This window comes from Fringilla coelebs, assembly GCF_963513975.1.
Source record: "Fringilla coelebs genome assembly, chromosome: 9".
Taxonomy (NCBI): domain Eukaryota; kingdom Metazoa; phylum Chordata; class Aves; order Passeriformes; family Fringillidae; genus Fringilla; species Fringilla coelebs.
Window position 1 is genome coordinate 12,269,450 of NC_140067.1, and position 25,978 is coordinate 12,295,427.

Below are 25,978 nucleotides of genomic sequence, written 5' to 3' on the forward strand. Positions count from 1 at the left end.
ATGCACTCATGACCTCCAGTCTACATTTAAAAATAATTAGGCAGACTTATTTATTTCTTCCTCATTTTTAGCTAAAACAACTGATTTTGTATTCTGAGCTTTCACAGGAAAAAGAAAATTATTTCCTCTCTAACTCACTCAGTTACATTCCCTTCAGCATATATAATTTCCAAATCCAGGCTTTCACATACTGCAAACACCTTCGGAAATGAAGGAAAGGAAACAGACAAACCTGAGCACGAGGGGATTTGAAAAAAGAAAAAAAAAAGGAGTTTTTTGTGGGCGGAAATATCTCAATGACCTTTGGCTTTCAGTTTACAGACTTTACTTTTGTGTCCCTCCTGAGCCTAATGCCTGGCTAGTGCCACCACATCCACAGCTCCTGCTCAGCAGCCAGCTCAGCTCTGGGTACCCCACCCAGCTGTACCTCACGTGTCAGGCTGGAGCCATGGCTGTGGTGGTGGATGCTGACTCTTTTGCTCCTCCTGGAGTTGTGGGCAGAATTTTCTCCATGGTGGTGATGGCTGCTGCTGCTGTCACTGCTGCTGCTGCTGTTTCTGTGGCTGCTTCCCAGCTCAGAGGAAGATGATGATGAGCTGCTTGATCCTTTATGGTCTGGATGCTATGAAATAAAAATAGGTTAAAAATCTATGAGGTAGCCTCTAGTTTTACAGTGTAAGTATCAAAATCACAGCTACCAGCCTCCCTTTATAGGTAACAGACTTGGACATATCTAGAGTGTTATTTTTATTTCCATATATAGACATGAACTATGTTGGGTTGGAATGTGCCTTGTATCCACCTTGACATCTCTGCTGAAAAAAAGACTGCATAGATACTGATTGCAAATAGCAACATCCCACTCTTTGGGTCTAATGCTAGGGAAAATGAAAAGTGGCATTTCATAAGTGGTCAAATACATCCATATCCAGAAAAAAAAAGATAATACAATTTTATGAATAACACTATAAATCATTTTCCTTTTTCATATGCAGGACATATAATAGCTGTACAGGTAGCACCTACAAAAGCCACTCCATTATCACCATTCTAATATATGCTAAAAATACCTCTGTGCCATAATGCTTACTGAACGTGGTTTCTGAAAAAAATCTGTGTAATGATTTTGCCACGGCTGCCTAAGAACTGTGAACATCACTATTCCCATTGGAAGGTCCCACTGTTTTATCATTCCCCCCATATCTTTGTTAACCTAGTTTTGGCTGCATTTGTGTGTCCTGACCCAAAATTTGAGAATTGCAAGTGCTGCAACACCAAAAGGACGAAGTGTAATAGCATATTAGTAATAAATCTGCTTTTTTTGTTCATCATGAATATTGATATTGGGGTTTATGGAATGGGGAAGAGAAATGGCCCAAATAAAGCCCTTCAGTAAAAGGTTTGATCACATCAGCTGCAGCTACCATGGCAATGTGCACTTGCATAAGGCACCTACCCAATGGATGTGAGCAGACTTGAAACGGAGACTGTATACTTTTGGAAGGTGATAGTCCTGCAAAATTCAAAAAGAAGTTATTACCTACAGGTCAGTCCAGATCACCTCCTAGCAGAAGTCAAAGTATCAGACATTTTACCCATTCTGTGGAAATGTGACTGCTGCCACTGTGAGCTTGGGACTTAACACGGTTCGTCTCAGCTCCTTGGTCAGATTTGCTGCGCCAACGGGAAGTACCAGTGCTGTCACTGCTGCTGCTGCTGCTGCTACTCTGTGCTTTAGGCTTCTTCTCATGGACACTTCTCTCTCCTTCAGCAGCACTGGCAAGTGGAAATGATGTGGTCTTGGACTGCTTCTTAGCCTTATGCTTTATACCAGATGCTTTGCTGCTGCTGCTGCTATCTGCGCTGCCTCTGGTACTGCCTTTGCTGCTGCTACTGCTGCTTCTGCTGCTCTGGCTGCTGATGCCACTGCTTCTGCTGCTCCTACTGCTGCTGCTGTCCTTGCTGCTGCTACTCTTACCACTACTACTACTGCTTTTGCTACTGCTACTATTGCTCTTGCTACTGCTACTACTGCTCTTATTGCTACTGCTGCTGCTCTTACTGCTACTACTACTGCTGCTCTTACTGCTACTGCTGCTGCTCTTGCTGCTACTACTGCTGCTCTTACTACTACTACTGCTGTTCTTACTACTACTACTACTGCTGCTGCTCTTACTACTACTACTACTGCTGCTGCTCTTACTACTACTACTGCTCTTACTGCTACTACTGCTGCTGCTGCTCTTGCTGCTACTACTGCTGCTCTTACTGCTACTACTGCTGCTCTTGCTGCTACTACTACCACTGCTACTGCTATCACTACTACTGCCACTGCTGCTGCTTTTGCTGCTGCTGCTACCACTACTGCTGCTGCTGCCACTGCCCCCAAATGGGTAGAACTTCTTTGCTTTGGCTTTGGACTGCCCTGTTTTCAGATTTATCTGGGCGCCTCCCTGTGATGCTCTATCATCAGAGTCGCTGCTGGAGGGGCTGCTCGTTGTACTCTCAGCACTTCCACTGGCGCTGCTGGCACTGGATGATGAGCTCCTGTGTTTTCTTGTCCCCTAGTCAAGGGTAACATTGGAAAAAAATTATTTTTCTGTGTTCCTGCGGAACGGCATAAGTAAAATCAGATGCAGACATCTCTGAATCTCTGCTGCCTTAGAAGACAAGGTGTATGCTTGATAACATCTTTGCAACACATCACAATAATTCAAGGCAATTTCATAATAATGTGTTAAACCCACACCATGAGCAGAACACCCCAAACACTTTTGTGATAAGGAGCGTGCAGCAGTTGTTGGCCACACAATGACATGTAACTGGTATCAGTAATGACAGTGCTGTAGCTGTCGCTGTCTCAGGGCAGGTTGTGTACTTGGTGTCAGAGTATTTTGCTGCAGTTGCAGTAGCTGTAAATAACAGACTACTTTTTGGCCAAACAACAGCTATTTTATCTCTTACAAGAGATTTTCAGAAAAGCATGCAAAACCAACCTGCTCCTTCTAATGTCTTTCACTTGCAGAAAGGATGTGTGCAAACAAAAGACCTGCCGAAAGACTTGTGTATCCAAAAGTCTGTCTTTATTTTCCACTTTGGCATAACATCTAAACAAAGGAAGCTACTTAGTAGAAGGAATAAAAATAAGCTTTGTGTAATGTCTCCCACAAATTCAGAAGTGGAATTTTGGAGCAGTACCTGATCATCAGTGGCAGCAAGGATTTTCTTCACTTTTTTAAGTGCTTCTTTTCTGGAAGCTGCTTGTGCCTCTGGATCTTCAAATGTTACTAGACGTACCATTTTTGTAGGAGCTTGGTCTCCTGCTTGAATTGTGACTTGTATTTTTTCAATAGGTGCCTCAGTGGAAACTGAAATTGCATGACAATTGGTATTATTGTTACTATTAGCAACTGAATGAGAGAATAAGCCAATTTCATTATAATTTATTTAGCCATTTTTTCTCAAATATAAATGTTTAGTGATTATTATTGATATTGAGCAACTTTGTTAAAAATTTTCTCTAATAGCTAAAGCACCTAATGGCAAACACATTTTAAAATATTACCATGATACTGGATCCTTTCAAGTCAATAAACAGAATGATCAGCAGATTTAAGTCAAGTGAATTGGATTGTTTAAAGAGATATACCATGGGTTAGAGAATTAAATGTCAGACAGGAATTGAGGCTTAACTCTTGAATGCAAAGAATGGCCCAATGGTTAGGCCATTAGTTTGATACTTAGGAGACCTAGATGCAGCGGCCTGCTGTGCTTTTATTTCTTATGATCATGGATTAAGACATTAAGGACTAGATCCTGGCAGGGTTAATCCATAATTCCCTTTTAGAGTCTGGGTTTTAGAATGTAGCTACAGGACACTGCATCAGATCTGTTGCCCATGTCCAATTGCTTCGTGCTTGCATCCCAAATCCAATGATTCAGGATGCATCAGACACACTCTGCAGGCACAGATCAGCTCTGCTTGACGCTGGCCACGCTGAGTGACATTGCTGGGAGAGCTGGGAAATTGCTGCTCAGGCGAGTGGGGGAGAAATGGATCCCTGCTGTGAGCATAGTCTGTTGCCAATACTGGCTGGCCTGGTTCTTCTAATTGTAGATTTAGTGGTACTTAAGATGCAAGACATATATACACACATATACATCTCTATCTATATATGTGTGTGCATATATACACACCTCCACCCACTATTTTCTCTTTTGTGCCCACTTGTATTTACCTGGCTTGAAGCTCACTCTCAGGGCATGCTCTCCAACCAGGTAATAAAGAGGCAGGTTTTTGATAAATGCTGCGTGCACGCTTTTCTTCTCAATGCACACTTCAACTCCAAACGTACTCGCATTGAAGCACACGGACTGAACAAAGGGCTCTTTTTGGGAAGAAGAGCCTCCAGAAGAAAAGGGATTTCCAGATGAAACATCCTCTGCAGACTGTCTAGCCTGTTAGATAGCACACACGTCAAGTGAAGTCAGACAAAAATGAGAGTAATTACCTGCGTGTTATGCATCATATTTTGGTAACAGTACCTGTACCCTGCTGGGGAAATTAACCAGTTTATTTTAGATACAAAGGCAGTGACATAGAACAACTTGGTTTTAAAGTGGACAAAATTATCATCTGAATGGGTTGATTAGACTACCTAACGTAAAAACAGCTTCAGGTTTGTAAGAATGGGAAATTATATCACAAATTAATTCTAAATATTAATTTTGTTTTCCTGGAGTATTAGACAGTGGTAACAGGTTCTTGATAAAACTGAGTGTGCTTTTGATTGACTGGAGTTTTTCCCTTTGATTTTTGACATGTCAGAAAACAGAACTTTCAACTATGTCCACAAAAATTCTGACTCAGATGAGGTTTAACATGAATGTGACACTATATCAATTAAATGGTCAAAACATATCATGTATTAGAAATTTCCACTAAAAACTATGTCATTTACATGTGATAAGCAATGCTTACAGAAGAACAAATGAAAATTAATTAAAGTTGGAATCAAATCCATGAAATGAAAACTATGATTTCCTGAAGCAATTAAGCAAATACGTAAAGACACAATAATCACAAGAATTCATTTCACTTACAATTTTTGTTTGCAATTAGCTTTTTAATGCAGTTTATAATGTCTCACAAGATTCTAGCCTTGCATGAACCCTACCAAACAACCTGGAATTTCTAGTGACACTGAGAAATGCTCCACTCAGTGCCATTTTTCAGTTGCTGTTCATTTAAGAATAACTGTGGAGTGCCGAGTTTTCAGGAAGGGCAGCACAGAGGCACAAAGCAGAAGAAAGCTTGTTCCAGGATATTGGAAACTGCTCTCACTGATAGCACGTTTGTCTATTGACTTCTCCATAGGAAAGTGCTGTTCTTGTCCTCTGTTCATCTCTTATTCTATCTGAAAACCCTTCAGAGTTGCAGGATAACAATGAAACCAGAACAGGACAGCATATTCCTGCCTCTGTCAGTCTGAATGAATTGTCACAGTGATGCCTTCACAGCACTGCCCAGCTTAGAAAGCCTGTCCTGGCTTTTAAGGAAACCTGGCTCAGGAAGTCATGACACAAACTGCACTCCATCCTCCAGTCAGGTTATGGTTATAGGCATTAATTTTGTCTCTATAAGTCGAGCAGTGGAGCATCCTGTGGAACATTTGTGACTGCCCCAGGAATGTGATGCTTCCATGTTGGTTGCAAAGTATTTTAAAGATCGTGGGCCTGTAGATGGCAGTGCAAAATTAATTACCAAAGAAAATGCTTTTGCTTTAGACAAAGTGTTGCAAGTTTGATGTATTACACTCCAGATTTTAAAATAATGTTACTATAGGGCTATTTGTGTTATTAGATTGAACCTGACTTATTTGAGTGAAGCGGCATTGGTCAGAGATGGATTGTACTCTTTCCTATAGAGAAAAGAAATGGTTCCCTACTGTTTAAAAGCCCAAAAAAGAATAGTCAGACACTACATCATTTACCCCGATGTTATCAGTCTCTCCTGATGCAGAATCTGAATTGAAGGACGTCTTCATTATGTCAGGCACTGCTTCAGGTAAAAGAACTGGAGTCATCTTACTAGCAGCCAAATCCCCAATATTTCGTGTAACAGCAAATGTCTTAGACCTGCAGAATAAACATTAGAGGAAACCTGTATTGATAAAGCACTGCTGAGGAACAGACTGGAATAATGCCTTGTAGCTGCACTCAGCAACAAGTATCATACCTTGCAAATTGCTTTGCAGATATTTACAGCATCCTTCCTGTTGCGTTTTCAAGGACTGCTAAGACTCAATAAAGACAATCTCAGGGGCAGATAGCCCAGTTAAAATTTTAGAATCATGTGCACAGTTTAAAAACCGTACAGTTGATTGGATCTTCATACTCTAATACCATGAAAAACAGCATGCTTAGAAGCATGGCTGTGGATTACATTTTTGAGTCTCCTATTTTGATCTCCTGGACTTTTAAATTCTTAAATTCATCTTCGGTGTGTTCTCTACAGTAGCCTTAGTTCTAATTTCTTTTAAGATTGTATTTGGAAAAATACTGTCATAACTTCAAAAAACAGCCTAGGGACTGGTGGCTACTGAATGCCTTCTTCTGTGCAATTTTTATTAGACCACAGTTGAAGAAAGGAGCGTGAAATCATGAAACTAAGTGTCTCCAGCTTGATTTAAATTCAGTAATACTCATGGCTTGGCCATGACTTGGCAAGAGGTGAAGAGAGTTGAGCAGGAAGGTTAAGAGCCCATTTATGTAAATCTGTTTGGTACATTGTTTCCAGTGTTGTGAATTCTAAGTGCATTAGTTAGGATCCCAGATAAGTGACAGAAGGTGCAGCATCAGGCTGAGACTCTCATGGCAAACTATCCTGAACCCCTGGCTTCATACCCCACGTTCTTTGTGGAACTTGTTACAGTGCTGTGAAGTATGAGTTTTGTTTTGGGTCAGGGCAACATCTCGAATGCTGAAGTGCTTTTGAGAGACAAAAACCTACTTCCCTTAGCTATTAACACCGCTCTAGCTCTACCTTATTAGCCGTTTATCAGCTAACATCCCTCTCAGAATTCCCCACGTGCTCTTTCTCAAGGATGAAGCTGATCTCTTTGCCCTGGGGCTTTTGTGGTCTGCCAATGGAGGTGGCTGCTGTGACAGTGAATGGAGATGGTCTCAAAATGGTCTCTATTTTAATACGGTCCACACTGTACTAGCCTGAGCAATTCCAATCTAACCTATTTGAAAGATGAATTTGTATTCATTTGATAGCCCTCTCTTCCTCTTGAAGGCTCCTACCGTGCTGTGTGCAATGTAAAGCACACAATTGCTCTTCATGTGGAACACCTCAATAAAACGTGTGTCACCTGTGGGCTTTGTTTTCTTTTCCATCTCTCTCTTTTTTTAGATAAGGACATGACAGCAACGCTCCACGCTGGGTGATAGGAGAACCTTGAAGAATGGAATCTGAAATAAAATATTCTCCCTAACAAGCTGAGGGGATAAAAGAAAATACAAATCAACTTGCATTTCAGATAGCTCATCTGGGTAAAGAGACAAAAAGGGAAATGGTTTTATTTTAATCCCATTCAATAATTCAAATGACCACTGAACTGCAGGCTGGATCTCCAAGCAGAAAGCCCTGGGGTTTCTTTTCCAATTTTTTAAGTATTTTTATGCCAATAGTCTACTCCTGCCACCTAATGAAAGCGAAGGATCGATTCCTCCCTGTTGAGCACAGAGAGCCGACAAATGTAGCTGCATCACAGGTGACACATGTCAATGTCTGCAGAATCACACAGCACTGTAAAAATAGGCTACAAGAGCCAGCTCTGGTGCTTTAACAAGAAAAAACAGTCACAAAGAAGGCCTAAAGCTATGGTATGAAAGAATCTGGTCTCTCTGATCCCACACAAGGGAGAAAAAAATAAAAAGGAGATTTTCCAATATGTATTAGTGCATTTTTTTGGATGAGAGAAGAAGCTGTGCTATAATATAAGCCAAACTCACTGCATGGGTAGGGGACAAGCAGCTCAGCTGTGTTGGACACACTGATGTTTCAGAGAGTGTGGCCTTACATACGTCCCTAGCATGGGGACAGGAGAGCTCAAATGTCTGTTTAAAACAAAAAACAATCAACAAAAAACTATTTTTCCAGGTTTTGAAACACAGTGTGGCATCATATGTAAATAAATGAGCAGTGCTCCCCAAACACTCCTTGCTGCCTCAACAAGATCACAGCATGTGCTGCCTCTTCTGCATTTTCTGCTATACGTGGTATAGCCATGTTGGACAAAGAGATTTCTAATTACCTAATCATCTTACAAATAAGATGCCTATGTGAAGCAATTTCTGCTTATCCTACAGTTAAAATAAGCAAAAAACCTCATGATACAAGCTCTATTCATGATTATGTATATACTTCAGTAGGCTGTCATTATAAATATGTGGTATATTAGCAAAGTGCATTCTCTGGCAGCTCTCCATATTTATACTTTAATCACAGAGCTCTAATTTCCCCTGAAATTTATTTGATTTTTACTTCTTGTAAGTTTTATTTAAAAGTATGTTGAAGTAGCCATCTGTAGTATACTAAATAATTATGTTAAAAGAGCCTTAAAAATAACCATTATTTTAATTAAATTTTGATAGGATTGAATTGAAACACATGCTATAGATTCTCTCCATAGTACAATTAATTACTGTGCTCTGATTTTGCTATAGAGAGAGTTGAGCCCATAATGTGCTGATTTGTCTTGGGAATGCAACCTCTCTATCACCAAAGATTTCTATTTTTTTTCTTCTTCTTTTGAGCCTGTGATTACTAACCTGAATTTCTCTTTGGCTCTTGAAAATTTATATAAGTCCCACTGCTGTGACAGGTTATAACCTTTATGGTGTGTAGGATATAAATGAACTTAATGCTATTGAAAACTGTTTGCTTCCTGTGTCTGGATGTGAGAGATGATGGGGAAAATAATACCACATCCTGTCTAACTTTAATGCCATGGGAGTGTGGAAGGTAACCTGCTGACCATCAAGACAGTGCCCAATATGAAAATATTTTGAACAGAGCTTACAAACACATGAAGGATCAATAGCTTTGTAGAACTATTTCTTTAAATGGGATATGTAAAGCTAACAAGGGAAGGTGTCACAATATCTCTAAAACATTGACTTCAATGGGATCTTTATTATTTGGTAGATCTATGTAAAAGGAAGAAAAAGACTGTGTTGAATTAAATTTTTTAATTCAGTCTATATAGCTATATATAGATATATCTATATATTTATATAGATATATATCTATCTCTGTTCTCTCTACTGTGCCAGCTTGTTTCTCTTCATACCTTTAAGATTTTGCTTTGCTTGGTCTTTGACCTCCTCAGTGATGTGGTTCAATGTTACATTCTCTCGTTATTGCTTTGCCTTCACTTGCACTCATTGCTGTTTCATTGCTCTGTGTGGTTTCCACTGGCCATTTGTTTTGTAATAGTGAATGGGAATGCTTTTTGGAGAGAAATTGATGGTGCTAGAAGTCATCTAGTGGGTATTAGCTTTCTCATATACTTGGCATTATGGAGCTATTTCCTAGTGACTACTTCACTTTATAAATGGTAATGCTGCAGGGTCTAGAGCAGGGCTTGTGCTGGAACTCATGGGCTTCTCTGCTGTAATTCCTTGTTTCTGATACTGACTTGCTTTCTGCTTAATGGCAATGCATTTAACCCTTTTTGTGTCTCATTTGATCTCCCCTTAAGTCAAAGGAGGAGAATATTTTTTATCTATTTGCAGGGAGGATCCTTCTGCTAATATTTCTCTCTGCTTGAGGCTCTAAACTCCCTATAAGTATTCAATATTCTCATTTCAGTTCAGTGTGCTTATTGAGTTCATTAATATCTGCCTCACTCTCTCTAACAGAGGAACTAGTGAGAGTTGTTGCCTGCTTCCCTGATGACCTTAGGAGCAGACTGTCTGGCCTCCATAAGAAACTGAACCAAAAAACCATGCAGCTAACTTTTCATCTCTGAAATGCTGAGACCCTCCCTACCTCTGCATGGAGAGAACCTTATTACAGCCACACTTGATGGAGTGGAGGAATTGTCTCAGGGAGGAAGATGAGATGTCAAATGCATGTCAAATGGTCTGTGACTATTGAAGGACAAGGGAAAATAATGATTAGCCTAACTGGTGGCTAAATGAAGGAGACCTGCAGAGCATCTCTGGGCCAGCAGCCATGAATGCTAATTGCAGCTGGATCAAGCAACTGATCTCTTTTGTTAGGGCTGTTTTCCTAGAGCAGAAACTTGTTAACATTTCAGTGGTTTGTATAATCGCCGATTTCTGTTGTCAGTGAAGATTTTTCCTTTGTGAAGAATTTTCAGCTTCTCTTTCTCAGTTTTTTTTTTTTTCATGTGTGTGCGTGAGAAGGTTTTCTAAATTTGGTCTACTGCTTTGATTCCTTGGACATATTCTTTCTGTTTCCTCCTGCTCTTTGCATTTGTATTTCCATCTGTTTTCATTTGTTTGGCATCTGGCTACAACAGTTTTCCAGAGTGTATTGTAATTGCATGCACTGATAATAAATCAAGGAGACCTAACAGGTAAGAAAACCAAATGGCAGCCACAGGGGAACAAGGTAAAAACGTAAGAAACACCAAACCCTCTATGCTTCAAGGCATCTAATGCAAATATAGATGGGTTAACTGTTCTAACAGACAGGATTCATCTGGTTTATATCTTACCTAGTATTTCCAGTTCAAATATTTGTATCAAGATAGAGATTTTATGTAGTTTGTGTTTCAGATAGATTATGGATCTCAACAACTGAGATATAGTCCTAAGGAGGATTTTCAGGAGAAGACCACAGAAAGTAACACATATTTTCAATAAAGATTTAATGCGTGTCACTTCATTTAAAATAAACATTAACTATACAAATCAACACCACTTATCCAAGCTGTAAGTCAGAGACAAGATCCCTAAGTGTATTTGGGTGACTCTGTTTTGCTGCATAGAAAGATACTAAATGTTGTGTCTTACCTTATGGTAACTACTATGGTGTCTTACCTTATGGTAACTACGTTAGTCTCATCTTTGCATGGCGGAATTTCAATTTTGATATTTTTTTCCCTCATCTGGATAGTGGCAACGACATTCACAGGTACATGAGCATTCATTTTGGTGCGTGCTTCCAGCCCTGCCTGGACTGTGTGTGTGTTAATTCCCATTACGAAGGTCACCTCCTTGGCCATGCTGAAAAGGTAGAAGGAGGATATAATTATGTTCATGCAGCAATCAGCTGTTGAATATTTATGGTCTCTGTCTCTTGAAAATATTATTCTTTTATTTTATTCTAAACACTTACCTTAGACTTGTTTTGGATCTGAGCCTAATGTTGGCATTTAGTAACTCAGTCAATTTGAAATCAGACTTGGGAGAAGGTGTAATCTGTGCTTGAACTATTAAAAAGAAAGCAAGGAAACAGTTAAAAACACCCTCCAGCCCGAGCAAGAATGCTTGTATTGCTAAAGCAATGAGGTATGTTACCATTTCCTGCCACTTTTGTGACAGAAGAGTAATAGAAGCTGGTCTCTGTCGGGAAGCCGGTGCAGGTGGGCACAATGCGGCGGATCTCAGAGGACAGGAGAGCTTTGGTCCACTGCCTCCCTACACCACTTTGAAGGCTACTGATTATTCTCCTTAGTGAAGGGATTTTTTCATCAGATCCATACCATGCCTGCAATTACAGAGTTCAACATGTCTAAATAAGCAGAACTTGAATATCATGATCCGTGTCATTAACTGTGCCTCAGGGGAAATTCTGCCAGCAATGATTACAAATAATCCTGATCAAAGCTTGACCTTATTTGCCTTGATTAATACTAGAGACAAAAAACCCAAGCATGAATTTATAAAAGGGAGAGAATGTATGAAAGTAACAGTATTTTAGAACTTTTGATGCCTGGGGAGTGGTGCTTTAAAAATGATACCTGCAGTGCGTTTTGGATGGCGTTTTTATCAAGTCCACCAAAAAACAGCTCTTGGCCAAACATCTTCAAGTAGCCTGATGCAAAAGGTTTGTCACTGGAGAATGCCTTCCAGTCAGAGAGCTGTGTGAGAAGATGAAAAAAGCCTGATTCTTCATTACATCTGAGAAAGCAATATCAGAGGTTTTCTTTTTCCCCAGAATTTACCGTTTTCAGGATTTTCTTGAAGTGATAGTCAGTCTCTGACTCCCTGTCAGGAGCGTAACCTTTGGCAAATATCTCCTGCAGTCCTTCAGCTGTTATTCCTACCTGTGGGAAGAAGCAAAGTGCAGATGCCAGTGGAGGCTGGTTGTAAGAAGGGACTAGAGGGCAAACTGTGGGTACACCCAATTACCTCCAAGGGATCAGCCACTCTTCCAAGGAAATGTGCCTGTAGCTGGGACATTGCTGTAGTTGGAATTAAGCTGCCTGCATCATTCAATACCAAATATTTAGCTGCCAGCCCGCTCATAAGGAACTCTGCAGAGAAATAGGCAGTAAGACACAGCACAGTTATTTTTTAGGTCAGAGTATGCAGATTATATCTATTTACTAGTTTAATAATAAACTTAGCCATAAAACTGCTGTTCTAAAACAGGCATAAACAGAATATTCTGAATTTTTTAAGCAATAATGGGCAAAGCTACAAGCTCACTGGTCACTGCATGGTGGTTATGCCATTTTTCCAGTTGCTTTTGCTATATCATAGAAGCAGTATGGTTTGGGTTGAAAGCAATCACAAGGATCATCCAGTTCCAGCCTCCTGCCATGGGCACATGCACTCTCCAGTAGACCAGTTTGCTCAAATCTGCATCCAACCTGGCCTTGAATACATCCAGAACTGGGGCATCCACAACTTCTCTGGACAACCTGTGCCAGTGTCTCCTCACCCTCACAGTAAAGAATTTCTTTGTGATATCTAATATAAACGGATTCCCTTTCAGTTTGAATACATTCCCCCTTATGCTCTCCAGGTCTCTTGCACGCTCCCTGCAGGTGCTGGAAGGCCACAATTAGGTCAGTGATCTACCTCATTTCCAGACTGAATAGTCCCAATTCTCTTAGCCTTTCCTCATAGGAGAGGTGTTCCACCCATCTGATCATCTTGCTGGTCCTCCTTCATACTTGCTCCAACAGGTCCATTTCTTTCCTCTGCTGAGGGCCCCAGAGCTGGGTGCAGCCCTGCAGGTGGGGCTCACAAGGACAGAGGAGTGGTGCAGAATTTCCCCCTTGTCCTGCTGGTCTGGCTTCTTTTGCTGCAGCCCAGGACACGATTGGCTTTCTGGGCTGCAAGAGCACATGGCTGGCTCATGTCCAGGCTCTCCTTCTCCAGCACCCTGAGTCCTTCTTGGCAGGGCTTCTTTTGATCAGTTCATTCCCCAGCCTGGATTGATATGGAGGGTTGCCCTGACCCATGTGCAGCACCTGGCACTTGGTCTTGTTAAACCTCCTGAAATCCCTATGGGCCCACCCCGTGAACTTCTCCAAGTATGGAAAATATGCCTGTCCATATCATTTACATCCAGTCACACTCTGTAAAATCAGCTTATGAAATGCTTTTATGAGACGTCATTTAGGGCACCTTGACTAAGGAGATGAGAAATGAAAACAGATTTGCCATCCTTTGCTAATAGTTCAGGGAAAGTGATACAGATGTCCTGTAAGGACAGATGGTGAGCTATAGATTTGTCTCTCAAATGACTCAAAAACTATTTAATAAATCAAGTCCCAAATGCTGTAACCCTTACATGAAATGCACCAGTTGTTAAATTATTGATAAGTAGTGAGTGAACTTTGAGCAAACAATTTGTTTCTATTTATTTCTCTACTTAGATATATAATCCATAATGTTCTTAGGTACAGATAATCAGTGCAGAGCACAGTCAGGAATTTTTCTCAGTTCTGGCACATTTAGAACCTGTCCTGTTTTATGAGTTAAAGTAATCCCTCTGCTTTTCTAAGTTTCTTCAGGTTTAAAGAGAAACAAGGCTGACAGAATTCATAGTCATCTATGATGTGCTTCCTTCTAGCCCTCCTCTCCTGTTCCTACACCTACTGGAGAAAGGGAAATATGTATGAACTGTAATTTTGCCACATTGCCTTCATTGTTTTGCTGCATGAATCTACTGTGCAATCCAAAGTGCTGGGGGCTATCTATATGAGATTCAGAAACAGCTCCTGCAATCAAGACACAGGTATTTATGCCATCCCACTTTTGACAGAGGAATAAGTGGAGAACATTCAGTAGATAGTAATGATGATCCTATTAAAAAAAACCAAACCAAAACAACTAAGTGGTGCCACACTGGACTACTAGGGAGTTGACAGGAAACTTAGAAATGTGAAGACTAGTTTTTCTCTGCATGAGCTTAGCCAAGGCAATGCCAGGTGTTTTGTGGACAGGACACTAAAACTGAGGCACAGTACTATAAGTGAATTTGTTAAATTTTTTATGTTCTTACCACAAAGCCTAGTTAAAAAGTCCATTGTACTTCCTGATACTTAATAAGAAGTATTGCTTAGAAATGATTAAATTATTATATAGAATTCATTGAATTGAAAAGAGCAGGAATATTTTCCATACCTCAGGCATTACACAGTGCTAATGCTCCAAGAATATATTTGCCATTTCACCATGAGAGTTTGAAGATACCTGCATATATCTGATTAATGTCTTGCCCCAAAGATGGTGGAAAGAAAACTTAGTGAGCAAAGAAAGCAGTCTTTGCTATGTATAAACTTCAGTACACAGTTAATTATATAAATCTGTGCATTTTGAGAGTCAGATTCTCACAGTCCTCACACTGAGAAGAACCTGAGTCACCCCTTTGATTTCAGTAGCAATGTGCAGAGCATGAAGCACTATTTGTGGTGGCCATGTGTGACAATTTCCAGAGCAGAGACAGATTCAGCTGATGCTATTGCCTGTGATTAAAAATTCAGCATCTAGCACCACAAAGATCTGTGATGCTGGGGGCAGATTTTTGTTTTTATCAAGGAAATAGGTACTGCATTACGGCCGTCACTATGGTAACTCTTCCAGAATGGACTCACAGAAAAATATTTTACCTGTGGCTAGTGGAGACAAATCAAATCCTCTTCCCATGCTGGTGTAGTAGGAGATTGACTTAATTTAGCCGAGTTATGCAAGTCTAAGATTAGCATGTGTGAGGAAAAGATCTTGTTTTTTATTTTTCAGGATGAGGATCTACCTATCCATGGTAGCCAAATTACTGACAATGGTCTTCACCAGGAAGTAACAGCAATTCCCTGATGTACTGCATTTCCAGGCTACAGCCAAAATAAAGTACTCCATTTCACATCCTGCCAGCATCCCTCATACATATTGCACCCTTCTTTCTCGCTGCGTGAAAATTTAGATGGCTTAATTTTAAAAGCAAAAATTAGAAGACAAAATGAGCGCCTTAACCAAGAAACACATATCTTCATATTAACATAAAATGTATCTATCCCTGAATGTATTTTAAGTAGTAAAAAAGTTCACGTAGTATATATTAGTGACTGTGTTTGTCTGGGCACTTGCTGTCTCCATCAATGAGGCAGCAAGCACATGTATAGTACATTACTGTGATTCCTACAGAATGTATTATATTTATTTCTATTATAGCACACTTTAAATGGCTATGTAAAACTCACAAAACTGGGAGAAGACAACAATAAGATTTATGAAAACGTCTTTCAAATGACACCCCTGTCTCCAAAAGGAGGCAGCAGTACGTGTACGCTCAGCACTGTGGATTTCAGGTGTTTCAGAGTCTCTTAATATTGATTGCTTTGAGAAGAATCTTTCCAGTGAATGACAAAAATTCTAAAAACATCTGACTCCTGATAGACATACAGCATGTGTAAGGAGACTGTGTTTGGGGCTGTAATCTCCCAAATCTACCAGCTACATATGCCAAATCACTGAGGCAGTCATGGTCATTTCCACAGAGGAGCTGCTTAAAAAAATCTACTGAGAAAAGTAACATACATGGAAAATAGCAAAAGCTACCATGTGGCCCAACAAAACCTCTCCTCTAATCTGGTCCTTCCCTACTTTAACTGCATTTTTATGTGTAACTCTGATGTAATTGGCCAGTCTCCAGATACCATACATTAATCTGCTCATTCTAATAAAGAATCCTGGTAGGAAGATGCAAGAAAAATCTTTAGACAACAAACCTGATGTAGCTGCTCATGGGTGCAATGAATTGTCACATCTGAATGTTTTCAGAGTTTTCTGTTTCACTGGGCACAATTGTTGGGGTGAAGAGTATTTAGCATCACATTTGGATGCAGCAAGAGTTGTAGGTGTTCAACACTGGTAGAAATTAATCCACTTCAGCAGTAATTTAGGTCCCTTCTGTTTGTTTGGTGCTGAACAATGGTATGAAATTGTTAAGCACCACTGAGAATACAGCATTTGATACAGGAGCATGTGCCTCTCTGACTAATGAAAACGGAGGGTTAGAGCCCCACAAGCCCTCTGGTAATTTCATGCTGGCAGTGTACAATGCAAAACACACAGGGACATAAAAACTCTTCAAATGGAGAGCCTGAGATTCTCATATTTTTTTCACTGAAGATAGGAAAATATGGAGGAACAGCATGCAGCCTAACAGCTGGCTAGGAGAATTGGGCTCTGATACAGTACAATTTTTTCCCCACATATTCACCAGTGTATATTTTCTACAAAATCTTCTGGATCTTACCTTTAAAGATGCTGAAGCGGAAGACCTTGCTGAACTGATATCCAGACCTGTCAAATTTGGGACTCAGAGCTCTGACAGCCATTCTGCAGGCAGAACCCCTGAAAAAGTTCGGTGAGCACATTAACATTTCAATTAGCTTGCAGCAAGTGTTTCTCCTAGGAAAGGAATTTTCCTTACAGCACTTGAAGATCTGGAGCTGTGCTTCTACCCAGGGCCCTCAAGTGAGAGTAGATGAAACTTGCCACTTGCATGCTGGGCTCCTTCAGAACAGCATCAGCTAATGTCATCACGATTGGGAGACCTGGCTTGGTTTCAAGTAAAACCGCTGCAGCCAACATTCGGATTCGAGGATGAATTTTTTGATTCAGGAAAATCTCAAGGGTAATAGCCTGGACCTGTAAATAGTAGATATACCCAGTTTTACTGTATGTTTGAACATTTTGCTAATGACCACCCAGCACCTGTGAATGAGCTGTTTCATTGCTAGCACAGTAAAAATTTGGATGATTTAATTATTATGGCAATTCTGTTTGTGGTTTCATAGTCCAAGGACTGGAAGGGGCATTATGGTAATGTAGTCTGACTTCCTAACCAATCAAAGCCAAGGAACTTCACTGGATAACTTCTACATCAAGTCTTTTATCCTTTTTGAGCTATCCCACTCTAGGTAAAAGAGATTTCATGAACCCATCACGTACCTGTGAAGTCATTTCATTAATCACCTATCCCTATACATAAAGCTACAACTTATTTCTAATAATGTGATCTTCTGGGGTACTTCCTGCTAAATAACAGGGCAAAAATGAAACAAATAAAACCCAATTTATTACCAGAAATCTCTATGCCATATAGGCAGCTTAAACCAAAATTTAATGCAATAAATGTAATTTCCTTAGTAGTACTTGTGGTTGACATGTTTGCCCTCAGCAATATTCACCACCAAGAACAACTTTGTACTGGAACCTTTGCAGTTCCCAGGAGAGCACAGGAGCCTTTGGCCCTAACTTTAAAATGGATGTGGATGATGTGCCACTGCTCTGGCAAACCTTCTCCACAGCCCTGTCCTGCTTGGGAGAGAGCACATCCATGAACTGCAATGAAGAATGACCCAGGGAACTTCAGCAAACTTTGGAAAAACCCTGACTGGTTTTATGAATTTGAATATGTTGATTATCAAATGTCAATGTAGATGAGGTGACAAATATACAGTAGGCGTAAATGAGGCTTTTCAAATTAAACAATAGAAAAGGCTATGAATTAAGTACACTTAATCCAGATATGGGTGTGTACCCAGCTGCAAACCAGGCATTGAACTGTTTTTTGAACAAAAACCCAAAAGTGGCCACAATCATTAATTTGTTCCAGATCAAATTTCTCCGAAGAAAATGCATAGAAAATGAAACTGAGTGGTCTGGGGCACCTGTGTAAAGCCAGGCCAAGGAGCAATCAGAGATGCAGCGTTCGTCTCAAACACCAAATTGACTTTTTTTCTTCCCCAGAAAATAATTCAACTTTTACCCTTGCAATTCTCTCCCCTCCCTCCCCTGCATTTCCCCATCCAGCTCCTACACTCCATTAAATTGTTTCTTTATTCTTTTGGTTAAAAGCATACCCTGGCTCACTATTGTCTGTGGATCAATATATGCACTCAAACTGGGAGGCACATGCAAAAAATGAGTATAATGGAAACACGATACTGATTAGTAGGTGAATAGTTAATGAAAGCTTTTATTTTACTTTTTTATATTAAGAATTTACTTAAATAAAACAAGAAATTTCAACATCAGGAAAAAGATTTTGAGAAGCTTGAAAAGGTTTCAATTTAAGAGCAGATTGCTTCAAAGTGAAAGCAATTGTAAAGTGATGTCTGTGGTACACGAGAGTGTGCTGGTGTAGGCATTGTATGTGAGATCTAATAATCATCTCATTCAGGGACAAAAGTCACATTTAGTAAATGCTCTGTTTATGACTTAAGCCTACACAATGTCTGTAAAGTTGTAATTAGGATGCAAACCCCTGGTATCTACTTACAATAAAATCTGGTCTTGAATTACGATCAGATGTGACACTCAGTATTAAATGTCAATTCTCTGAAAACCTTGTTTTGTGGTTCTCTCACATACCAAAGGTGAAGTAGTACTAAACACATTTGGGTCAATAATTTAGTTTTCTGTCTAATGTCCTTGGAAATGAAATGTTTGCAATGGAAATACCGATTTGTCTTCAACAACAATGAATGTATCCTTTTAATGGGATTTTTTTTGTTGCAGTCTGAAATACTGGAGGTTAATGTCAAAAGAAATAAGACATGCCTACCAAGGAATGGCTAAATATTTTTTTTTAACAATATTATCTTTGAAAAAAATATAATCTGTTTTTCCCTCATCACCCATTATCTGTTAGCAGCCTTGTAAGTGGAAGTCACAAGGGCAAAGCAGGCTTTGTTTTCTTACCATTTTGGGGTCTTTTAGGCCTATGTTTTTCAGGGCCATCACAGCAGTCACATGGACCCTGAGTGGCAAATCTGAGGCACTGGTTGCATATCCTGGCAAAAACTTCTTGATGTGCTTGATGCTGGCTGGATGTCCTACATTCCCAAGGGCTTTCAAAGCCAGGGAAATTTCTTCTGTGCTAGACTTGCTCAGTGCCTCTCCTGCAAAGCCATGGAGAAGCTGAAAAAAGAAAACAAATCTGTTGAGTTCAATTCCAGCTCTTATCTGTATTCCATCCACCAGCCTGTTCTGGGGTTTGACTTCCATAATTTCAGTTTGTTCAATTCATTTACTTAAAATATTTTCAAATTCTTATTTTTCCTGATGAATAGAACATTTTATTCATAGAACAAGTGTAGCTGCAATGAACAGCTTCTTCTCACTGTACCTTATAGTTATCAAGTAAGAATTTTAAAGGAAAAAATAATGGCTTGGACTTAGTGCCCACTGCCTCTCAAGGTAAGTTGGGAACCCTGAAATAATGCTGCTTGAGCATCTCTCTCTCTCATGGTTGAAGACAGGTGCAAAAATACAGACACGGTTAAACCTTCAGACCCTTAAAAAAGATTCCTGAAGATACGGCTAGTGGTGGTGCCCTTAACCAGCTATGACAGCCCCTTTTCAGTGTGGATTAATAGATGGAAAATGAGATCACTGCCAACAATTAGGTAATTTACAGCCTTCATTTTAAGCAACTGGATCACACTTCCATTATTATGGCAAGATAAGAAGTAGTTGTCTGAAGGCTGTATAAGAGCAAAGAACTAAATACTAACAGGTAACAGTTTTAAATGATAGAAAATGGCTCTAAAAGGCAACTGTGATGTTAGAGAATAATTTCAATACAGAATGTGTGTTTTAAAATAACACATTTGGGATCCCTTGATGGTGCAGAAACAGTCTACTTGATATTACTGATCAAATGAAGGACCACTGGAAATGCATTGAATAAGCCTAAAAAAATCATTTGCTTTGGGAAAGAACTTTCATTCTTTGACACAGGCCTTCTCAGATTTAATTAGTTCAAGAGTATTGGTGGCAACTGTAGCACAGGAGACGAATGTAGGAATGTTGGCCATGCCTATGTATTACAGGAAAAACATCATGTCAGGCATGCAGTGTAATTGGAACGCCCTGCTCTCACTGGGGATGGTGGATTGACGGGTGCCAAAGACTAAACACATATTTCTCTTTCCTTCGCTGTTACTTGGCTGAGTGGTTGGCTCCATAAAACTTGACATGCATTTTTAGAACTGGGAAATGCTATTTAATGACTGCTCAAATTGTTTTGAGGCCTGCTGATTAAAAGCAGTGTAGAACAGGGAGGGTGTTACTGCTGTTATAACAACCTTATAGCCTATATTGATGACTGGCCTCTGCTTCTGGCTAGGTTACATTAATGCTGACAAAAGCCCGGGCTTTTGTATCACTTAGTTAATTTATAAATATACATAATACCGATATTTAAAGTATTTTCGAGCAATGTCACGGGACTTCATTAATAGCTGGCAACAAAGCACCCAGAGACACTCAGATAGAAAGTGTTATGAATTGTTTGCTTCTTCCTCTCACTCTCTTTCGTGTGCTAATCTAAAGATAAAAACGCTGTATTTAACCAACTGGGGTTCCTTTCCCCAAAGGAAGCACTGTAGCGAAGCGAAATACAGCTTTCTGAATAATGAAGAAAGAACTCAAGGCTTAATTTTTCTTTTAAATGATAAAGAACCCTGTGGTTACCTGGAGACACTCGGAGCAGGAGTCTGAGGAGGAGCACTGCTTGTGGCACAGGGACGCGTAGCTGAGGTGGCAAACCTTCCCAAGCACGGAGCTCGAGCGCGGGCAATGCCTCTTTACTATGAGCTGGGGAGAAGGCAGCTGGTTGTTACTACCATTAATGGAGAGAAAAATTATTGAAAAATATGTTTCTGCCCAATGAAAGACAAAACCAGGCTTTTGATTTTTTTTTTTTGTTGGTGGATTTTCAGTTAATCTGCGGATAGTGCTGCATTTGACAGTGTAATTGTAAAGTAATAGCAAATAACATCTGGAAGGCAGATCTGTCTCTTTTACAGTGTTTCACATTTAAATTTGGCATAGTCTACAATCCAAAGGGAAGAAATCACCCAGTCATGGAATGGAAAAATGCACATTATTGAAGAAACATTCATCATGTTTTGTGATTGCCTCAGCTATAGGTACAATGAATTTGAGATTTATTCAGAATGGACCTCACTACTTGGGCAGACAGGAACACCTTTTATAAATGCAGGAGCTGACAGGAGGCATTAGCCCACTGGTTTCTTGTGTGGGAAGCAGAGCACCAGCACACAGTAACAGCTGGGCTGTCAGGGCTTTCACTGGGGGAGAAACTCTAGTCTGGGGTTCATCATCTCTACTTAGGATAGACAGAGAAAAGTTCTTGCATCTGAGACTGGGATTAAAGCCTGCATGTACAGAAAAAATTGCAAAAATAATTAGACTTCCTCCTACATGGCCTTCACATTGACATAATTCCTTGGTTTTGACAGATCTTCTCAAATTCACAGCCATCCTTCTAGGACAAATAGGACAAATATGTGGATATAACAAATATGTATTTCTTGCTCCCTTGTCTTTGTAGACAGTCAGAGAACTGATGTAACTATAAAGTACATTTGGAAAAAGAGAGACTAGAAGCCACTGTTTGCAGCAATAACCTCTGTCCTTGAGGGGTGTTTTAGTCTGTTTCATTCCAGACTCATTTTTGGCCTTTTGATTTGCATTCTTCTCCCCTTAAGACACTCAGGAAACAAAGTCCTTTCAACCTCGCTAGAGGATATAAAACCTTTATCTTTTCAAAGCCTTTGCTATCTTGTCAAAAGAATAAATACAACAGATGCTAGAATCAGCAGAGTGGTCTGAGAGTGTTTAGAGAACCCTACCGTTGCCTCCTCCATCACGTCCCGAGTTGGAGTGCTGGAGTGCAGAGCCACAAGCACTGTTTGAGTCACTTCCCAGCTGGTGAGCTCCTGCCTTTCCATTTTGTGCCGCAGGAACCTGAGTGCTCGGTGACCGGCCACAGCCGGAATGATATCCAAAATGTGGCGCCTGCAGTGGGAAAGGCAAGCAGCATTTTCCAAGTCTGCCTCTGAACACAGGGATCCCAGAGGGTCTCCAGCAGAAGCAGCAGCACCTTTATTGCCTGTACCTGTAGGCTGGCCGGTTGGAGAACCGCTTCCACACCGATTCGTAATTCTCCTCGTTCGCTGCACGGAAGAGGTGCAGAAGCTTGAGAGCTTTTGCTGGTGCATCACTGGGAAGCTGGTCAGAGGTGGCCTCTACTAATTCTTGCAGGCTTTCCTCTATCTGCAGAAAGATGAAAATGCAGAAAGCTCACATGTGTTGTTTCCCACATGCAGGGATTTAAATCTCCAATAAAGAATCTGCCCAGTGGCTGGGCTTTACCTGGCTTTCCACATCTTTTATTTTGAATAAGTGGACAGGAAGCTGAAGCAATTCACTGCCAAACTGATACTGAAGAGAACCACGATTCTGGAACTCTTTTGAGGGGACCTCTGCCCTCTGCTTCTGCACATCAGTCAAGACAAGTTTCTGCCTGGAATGGAGAACCCCAGGAAGAAAAAATCACAAGATGCAGGGTACAAACTAAAAAAAACCAAACACCCCAATAATTCTGCTTCCCCATATTGCAATGTAGCTACAAAAGGTTTTGTTGTTGAGGGCTTTTATAGCCAGATGCATTTGGACATGCTGCTCAGAGCCATACTCTGAGAAGGTGTCCACTTGCACTACAGGGGTCAGAGCAGAGCCGGCCTTTGCCTTCCTTTGGGAAAAACTGGGTTGAGGATTTACAGAAGGAGACGGAGGTGAGAGGCTGTGGCCTGAAGTACTTGTAGTACAGGAAGTATTTGTTGCATCTTAAGGAGTAAACTATGGACTCTAGAAAAACACTGATGGGAAACTTGTTCAGAAATTGTAATTTAATTTAAACATTTTAAGAAGCTCATGAAAGCTGTTCTGTGTCTGTGTCTCTCTTGGAAGCTTCAAATGGAATTGAAAGTTTTTAGATACAATAAGAAATGCTACAATCTTTTTACTTGAACTATTACAATTCCCTCCCCATTTTGTTTGGTAAGCCGAATATCCTGGGGACTACAAAAGAAGGCTCTCATGAAGCTTTAGACTGGATTTTAAAAGAAAAGGGCCACATAAATTCAGGATTAGTCTTTGGAAAAGTGCTCAACCTTTTGAAAACTTTTCAAGAAGCAACAAACCTTCATCATTTGTTATTAAGAATAATTCCAATGAGAAGCTGTCTTTGTAAATATTTGCTATCTTTTACATTTTCAGCTAAAGAGATGCAGCCTATCCTACCAATTATGTTTAAAATGGGTCATCTAGGACACTATAATAAAGTTAGGTATTTGTACTGAACAACTGAAAACATTCCAAAAGCAATATTGCTATACTACAGAGTCTCTCAAAATCTCTGTAGAAAATTGGTGTGTTTATTTTGGAATCTCTATGATCTTCTGTATCATTTCTATTCACTCCTTCCATATGGATTGCAGAGAACTGCTGCAGAAAAATAGCATATAACTGCTTTACAGACAAGCCACTGGAATTTGAATAGAAACTGCTACAGAATCAGTAGAGATTTTTTTCTCTCTTGAAATTTTATACAATATTATTGAAAAGGCTTTTGGGTCACAAAATGTAACATCAGGTACACTCAGGCAGATTTAACTCCCCCTTTTGAATCATGATGAATCTATTATATCTTCATTTTCATTGTTTTGGAAAGAGATATATCTGCCTAGAATAGAAGGGAAAATGCTGTATTCTGAAGAGAAGAGCAAATGAATGCTAAAGATAGGATTAAAATGGTGAAACAGTGGTGAAACCACTCTTGGCCTTGAAAGGTGCTGCAAAAGTCTTATGCTGAGCAGGTCTGAAAACTCAGCTCCTGATGCCTTGATAGATTACTTTTTTTTTAACAGAGAATGCATTGTGGAAATAACTTCTGAAGACTTGAGTGAGATAGTCACATCTTCCCAACTATCTTATATTTGTCCCCTTCAGCTGGGTAATGATAAAAATGCAGAGAAAATGGGAAAAGTAAAGGTACTTCCCTTCTGAGAGCTGAGAAAGACCTTACTGAAGACAATCTCTATAGGCTGCACAAGGAGAGTGTAAAGCATCATGAATCCATTGTCTCCAGAACAATGATGACTCACAAAACCTTATAATTTCATCAAAAACACTGCAATTGTGTCTATCTGCACCTTGATTGCATAAGATAGTACAGCAACTTTCACTTTTTTTTTTTTTTGGCTTAATTTTGTTTGGTTAGCAAAATTGAACAGGTTCATTATGTATATGAAGTTAATCAGTCAGTTACTGACACGAACTTTCTGATATTGCTGTTTTCAATAGATGCTTGCAGAAGCTCATGGAGCAATGAAGATTACAGCAGCTGTAGAGTGGGATCAAAGAACCCCTTCTGCACTGCGACATTTATGCAAAAAGCCTCTCCCTTCAGTAGGGCACTCCTATCTACAGTCCATAATTAAATAAGTAACTGAGAATTTTTTCAATAAAAGAATTTGATAGATGAAAAAAATTACAAATACTGAAAGTTTGAGTGCTTGAGCTAGGAAGACAATTTCATAGACAAACATATTCGTGTTTTGCCCCAAATTTCTTCAAAAAATATGCAAAATTTGCTGCGAAAAAGCAAATGCATTTAACATGTCTTGTGCCCAATTGTTTTGCAATAAAACCCAATTTCCTATCAAGAAACAGTTCTGATGGGAGATTTGCAAGCTGCCCATGGTATTTAGGAATCCAAAGTTTTTTATGAATTAGTCTCCAAGGATCTCTTAATGCATTATTATTTTCCAGGGAACTCTCTTTCCTGAGTAACTGTCTTTCAAAGTATTTTGCTTCAGATATATTAGTTCACAATTTCTCAGATGGAATTACATTTGTTTTGGCTTTTACGGCATAAATCAAATATCCCTGAGAAATAAAATAGTCGAGTCCTGCCAAGTTTAGCTAACAAAATTTGGATAGTGATGTGCATGTTTCAGATTTTCAACTAACAGTGAAGGTTGTTTTTATGAGCTGTTTGGGATTTTATGTAATTAAATACTGGCAAACAATAGGCTGTGGAAATAAAGGATTTATTTCACTTACAGAACTTCACTCAGATTACTGGGTTGCTGAATTAAAGGAATATGTACAGTACCTTGCTTCTACAATAGCATTTCCTCCTGTTATCTCATTGAAGGGTGCAAACTGGTGGATTTCCTCGACATCAGCTTGCGTAATTACAGCTTCACTACGTGTATATTTAATTTTGTAATTGTAAGTAGCAGTTGCACGAGAATTCTTGTTCCTCTTTATAATATAAAAAAAAAAAAACAACAATGAAACAAAGGAAATAAAAAGTCATTGAACTTTGAAATTCTGTGACTAGAGACTATTACATCACCCACTTCAACCCATTTGTTTTCCAGGGCTGTTTTGTTCATTGGCCATAAGAGCAATCAATGTGAATTCCGTGCACTCACTTCCATGGGAGAGGTCAGGCAGGCTGCCTGTCTCCGTTACTTCTACTGCTGAGAAGTGTTAGCTGCTTTTCCCTTTTCCCAAATCTAAGTAATTGGTCATTCCCTCTAGAAGCAGACACATTTTTCTGAGGAGAGCAGCTGCATAAACCACACAATTT

The 25,978-nt window shown here is 39.8% G+C and overlaps 1 protein-coding gene across 1 annotated transcript in view; it reads right to left on the reverse strand.

Moving 5' to 3' along the window:
* Positions 1-25,978, reverse strand: part of LOC311156797 (vitellogenin-1-like) — a gene marked incomplete at both ends in the record, with an annotated part of 42,855 nt that overhangs the window by 10,801 nt on the left and 6,076 nt on the right. Inside the window, 21 exons of the mRNA XM_084211038.1 lie at positions 428-622; positions 1,457-1,513; positions 1,596-1,858; positions 2,135-2,564; positions 3,199-3,368; positions 4,239-4,458; positions 5,994-6,138; positions 11,080-11,265; positions 11,378-11,471; positions 11,560-11,749; positions 12,003-12,122; positions 12,207-12,308; positions 12,394-12,518; positions 16,754-16,851; positions 16,931-17,148; positions 19,207-19,425; positions 20,983-21,105; positions 22,167-22,332; positions 22,433-22,590; positions 22,690-22,840; positions 25,496-25,647. Of these exons, the coding sequence (XP_084067164.1) occupies positions 428-622; positions 1,457-1,513; positions 1,596-1,858; positions 2,135-2,564; positions 3,199-3,368; positions 4,239-4,458; positions 5,994-6,138; positions 11,080-11,265; positions 11,378-11,471; positions 11,560-11,749; positions 12,003-12,122; positions 12,207-12,308; positions 12,394-12,518; positions 16,754-16,851; positions 16,931-17,148; positions 19,207-19,425; positions 20,983-21,105; positions 22,167-22,332; positions 22,433-22,590; positions 22,690-22,840; positions 25,496-25,647 (3,582 nt within the window). The remainder of the gene's footprint in view (positions 1-427; positions 623-1,456; positions 1,514-1,595; positions 1,859-2,134; positions 2,565-3,198; positions 3,369-4,238; positions 4,459-5,993; positions 6,139-11,079; positions 11,266-11,377; positions 11,472-11,559; positions 11,750-12,002; positions 12,123-12,206; positions 12,309-12,393; positions 12,519-16,753; positions 16,852-16,930; positions 17,149-19,206; positions 19,426-20,982; positions 21,106-22,166; positions 22,333-22,432; positions 22,591-22,689; positions 22,841-25,495; positions 25,648-25,978) is intronic.